The sequence below is a fragment of the Helianthus annuus genome, chromosome 13, assembly GCF_002127325.2.
Source record: "Helianthus annuus cultivar XRQ/B chromosome 13, HanXRQr2.0-SUNRISE, whole genome shotgun sequence".
Classification (NCBI taxonomy): Eukaryota; Viridiplantae; Streptophyta; class Magnoliopsida; order Asterales; family Asteraceae; genus Helianthus; species Helianthus annuus.
The window spans coordinates 124,402,380-124,406,788 of record NC_035445.2 but is presented as its reverse complement, the minus strand read 5'-3'; the positions used below and the strand labels follow the sequence as shown (position 1 = coordinate 124,406,788).

General features: G+C 37.6%; 1 protein-coding gene across 3 annotated transcripts; it reads left to right on the top strand.

Moving 5' to 3' along the window:
* The first annotated feature begins 1,017 nt into the window (after positions 1 to 1,017).
* Positions 1,018 to 4,174, top strand: LOC110899227 (60S ribosomal protein L13-1). 3 transcript variants are annotated; one of them, XM_022146107.2, is made up of 6 exons: positions 1,018 to 1,154; positions 2,006 to 2,121; positions 2,225 to 2,355; positions 3,117 to 3,275; positions 3,749 to 3,998; positions 4,038 to 4,174. In XM_022146107.2, exons 2-5 carry the CDS (start codon positions 2,013 to 2,015, stop codon positions 3,968 to 3,970), a joined length of 621 nt encoding a protein of 206 aa, XP_022001799.1. In that variant the 5' UTR covers positions 1,018 to 1,154; positions 2,006 to 2,012; the 3' UTR covers positions 3,971 to 3,998; positions 4,038 to 4,174. The 3 variants fall into 3 exon arrangements, with proteins under 3 accessions (XP_022001799.1, XP_022001798.1, XP_022001800.1); XM_022146106.2 differs by having other exon boundaries at positions 3,749 to 4,132; XM_022146108.2 differs by having other exon boundaries at positions 1,153 to 1,254; positions 3,749 to 4,132.
* Positions 4,175 to 4,409: the final 235 nt, after the last annotated feature.

Here is a 4,409-nt window from a genome sequence, read left to right as displayed (position 1 = left end):
AAGGGCCCCATTTTTTGGGATAGGGTTCGTGCACTCTTTTATAGCACGTGGGGTCAAGGCGAACATCGGGACAAAGATTCCATTTCTAGCAAATGGACCGACATCAACAACAAGTGTCATGCCTTCCAAGAAGTGTACCAACGTAACTACGATAGTCGCCCGAGCGGTGAAGGTGACGTCGGGGTTCTAACGAAGACTTTGGACGAGTTCGAGAAAACGAAATGCGCTTTCCCGTACTATAAGTGTTGGGATCTACTACGAAAAAGTCCAAAGTGGGCGCTAGTAGGTACGATGTCGTCTAGTAGTAGACGTCGAGCTAAACGGTCAAAAACATCATCCTCCGTTGATCTTGAAACACCGACATCGGATGCCCGCAATGTCGATCTAAATGAGGTGGTGGACGTTGACGAGGAACTTGAAGAAGAGTTGACCTGACCGCCCGGTAGAAGAAAGGATAAGCGAACCGGGAAAAAACAGTGGAGTTGTCTTCCGATCTCGAGTTGAAGGAAGATTTCGAGGAGATGAACCGTCGTCTCCAAGACATTCGCGACCTCGGCCACCAACGTTATGAGATTATGAAAGAACGAGTGGCCGAAACAAAAAAGTTTAACGAGATGCAAGAGGCGAGGCAAATGGAAAATGACATTGAGTTTTTGTCCAAACCGATCGAGCACCTCCAATGCGACGCGTTGATCCTTGCGCAAATGCATCGCCAAAAAATTCGAGAAAAATATGGACTCTAGATCATCTTCTTTTTTTTTAACTTTATTTTTTTTTTCGGTTTTTTTATTTTCCGTTTTTTTTGGGTTTTTTTTTATTTCAAGTAGTGTAATTTTTATTTTAAATTAATGAAGTTTTTTATGTTTTAAATTAAAAAAAACGGACTGCCACGTGTCGCAAAACGCCCCATGGTGGACATTATTCCCACTACGCCACTTTTGCAATAATGCCCTATGGACTGCCACGTGTCGTAAAACGCCCATGCTGGGGTATTATTTGGTTTAACAAAAAGAATTTTGTCATCTAAGATTGATCTGAGCCGTCAGATCTAGTTAATAATCATCATCCCCAACCTAAAACCCTAAATCCCCAAATTAATCCTGATTCCACCATTTATCCAACTCTCTAAGCTGAGGTTACCGTCTCAATCTCAGGTACGCTTCAATTAAAACTGTAACATAATATAATTTCCACAAACATCACAAAATACTTCAATATAGATCGTTATTCATTACGAATATATTGCAAGTTTTGGTAAGATTTGGCTGTATATTAGATAATTTATGAACATGTGATAGGAGATTGATCTGTTTAGGTATTTATTGTTTCTACTTAGTTTGAATGAGTGAAAAGGAGATGTGGATGATGTACGTGATTAGAGAGTTTTGATACTTGTGAGTTTTGATACGTAGATGCCTTGATTTGCTCATGTTGCGTTGTTTTTAACAGTTTGTTGGTTGAATTTTGATGTTATATTGTTGTCCGATTCACATGTTGTGGTGATCCTTATGCTTCACTTGTTAGAATGGATGCAAAGTGCACCCGTTTTCGTACGCTAGGTTTACGGTGGTTGTATATATTCTTTTATATATTTATCGTAGGATTTTAGCGTCCTTAACTGAAAATTTAGCTATAAATAAGCTTTATACGTGATTTAATTTATAACTTATCTACGTGTACAACCTAAGAAGCCTGATGTACAACATCTTGCTGCGCAAAAAGTCACCATGTCCATGAGGCGCGTGTCTACAGACTCTTCACTAGCGCGAAAGGACCTGCGTTTAAGACGTTTTTTCTTGTGCTTTATAAGCCTTTTGTGTAGATTGCGACATCACATTAACTTACACCTAAAGCGAAAGGGCCTGCGTTTGAGGTTGCTTTGTGTTGAGACGCGCTTTGCAAAACTAAGTTAATTATATATCCAATTGTAAAGATCTTAATATTAAGAATTTAGTTAATCAACTATACTTATAACTTAATAAAAGTGGTGTGTTTCTTTTTACAGAGGAGCCATGGTTAAGCATAACAATGTTATCCCAAATGGGCACTTTAAGAAGCATTGGCAGAACTATGTCAAGACATGGTTCAACCAACCCGCCCGCAAAACAAGAAGACGGAATGGTATATATATTACTTCTAGTTGAATCATTAGTCCGCCTGTTTTTATTTGTCTGACTGTTTCATCTCAATATACTACTCATGTTATTTATGTTTTTATTTACAGCTAGGCAAGCGAAGGCTGTTAAAGTTTTCCCGAGGCCTGCTGGAAAACTTCGTCCCCAGGTTCACGGACAAACCTTGAAATACAACATGAAACTTAGAGAGGGTCGTGGATTCTCTCTTGAAGAGTTGAAAGTAAGACTATTCACTTATCAGTATTATATAACTAGTTAATGCCGTAAAATATCGGATATCGGTTAAGGACCGGTATTCGAGATATAGGTTATTGCAGTGGGATATCCCTAATTTTAATATCATGCAGAATTTATATACATAGCAATTTAACACTAACAATTCAGCATACTCTCATACCATTAACAAATTAACCTTTCGCAACTTGCAAAACACTAACAATTGTAGCAAGTAGGAACTGATTAAGACTTAAAACACTAAAAATTAACAATTAAGATTTAAAACACTCATAAGAAGAAAGACGAATGGTAGAACTAAGAAGAAAGGTACTGATGTCGGGAAAATCGGTGATATATCGGTCATATATTGGTCGAATATCGGTCAAATATTGGTCAATATCGCCGATAATATCGGTACCGTTATTCTGACTGATATTTTGCACCGATATTTTACCACGGGACCGATAACCGATATATCACCTATATATTGGTGATATATCGCGATATTAACTACATAGTATATAAGATTGTAGTATCTTTGTCATGAGTTTGTTTGTAGAAAAGTTGATGTACTGCCAACTTTTACTAAGCAATTTTAAAACACATCACGTTTTCTGGGACAAAATCTTGTATACCATTGCTACAACATGAGGTCATGCAGAACTATGTGACGATATTAACACATGAAGTTTTAAATCTAGCTTATTTTATACGGTCCCGCGTTGTGTTTTAGTTTTGTGAAACTGATTATATTTGTAAAAACAGGCTGCGGGTATTCCAAAGAAACTTGCTCCAACCATTGGAATAGCTGTGGACCATAGGCGCAGGAATCGGTCATTAGAAGGCTTGCAAGCCAATGTTCAGAGGCTTAAAACCTTCAAGGCTAAGTTAGTTATCTTCCCAAGACGCGCAAGGAAAACCAAGGTAAAATCTATTTAGTTTTATTGCTGTAAGCGTTTCGACCCAAATTAGAATTACTTATTTTTGGGCCTGTTACACAACGTCACAATCTGCTATGTGGACGGTTAGGTATTAAATTAGTAGAGGGGTTAAACTGTAAATGTCTAAAACTCTAGGGTTATATTTGTAATATGCTCATATACATATGCTGGACCTGTGAATGAGGAGCAGCTAATTGTTTGCATGAATTCCTTCCTCTCTGAGTTTCTTCTATTCTTCTTCAGTTAGCCTCTTTACCAATTTGTTTCGTATCAATAATTGATACAAATCAATTATCGATACGAATCAAATGCATTAATTATAAACATATTACAAATATAACCCTAGAGTATTAGACATTTACAGTTTAACTCCTCTTCTATTTAATACCTAACATTGACACCTGTACTTATGGGACCTTTATAGTTAATGGTGGTTTAATTATTTGGTTTAATCAGGCGGGTGACTCTACACCAGAGGAGCTTGCTACTGCTACTCAGGTTCAAGGTCCGGTATTGCCCATCATCAGGGAGAAGCCAGCTGTTGAACTTGTGAAGGTTACCGAAGAGATGAAGTCATTTAATGCATACGCAAAACTACGTGTCGAGAGAACAAACAAACGCCATTTGGGTGCGAGGCTGAAGAGAGCGGCAGAGGCCGAGAAAGAAGAAAAGAAATAGGTAACGACTAAGGAGTTTTAGCTGCATGGTTATATTTTGTGCTCTGAACAGTTTTGAATGTTGTTTTGTTTTAAGGTTTTAGATGTTATCACCTCTTGGGATGTTTTCATTCACCAAACATTTTTTTCGACATGAGGAAAAGTTACAATTAATTTTTTAATAGCACATAACTATATGCAAGTAATTACTTGTTACTAAGATTTACCCGTTGAGTTCTTGGATAGTATTTCAAGTTTTCAACAGCCTTCCAGTTGAGTCGGGTGTAAACCCTGGTTGTGCCATGTTTCTGCGCAACATACTCTTGAGAAATGCATCATATGGTTTTAAAGTACGGGTTCTAGTTTCTCAAATCTTACCTTATGTTGTAAGTCAAGCTAGCATCAGTCATATAAACATTTTCTGTATATGATTCAACGTCAATGCCCGATATGTATTTGGG

Excerpts from the sequence above, each read along its gene's own strand:
- LOC110899227 (XM_022146107.2), top strand. The coding sequence starts at position 2,013 with ATGGTTAAGCATAACAATGTTATCCCAAATGGGCACTTTAAGAAGCAT. Across the intron at positions 2,356-3,116 it reads TCTCTCTTGAAGAGTTGAAA|GCTGCGGGTATTCCAAAGAA; the intron begins GTAAGACTATTC and ends TTGTAAAAACAG. Across the intron at positions 3,276-3,748 it reads GACGCGCAAGGAAAACCAAG|GCGGGTGACTCTACACCAGA; the intron begins GTAAAATCTATT and ends TGGTTTAATCAG.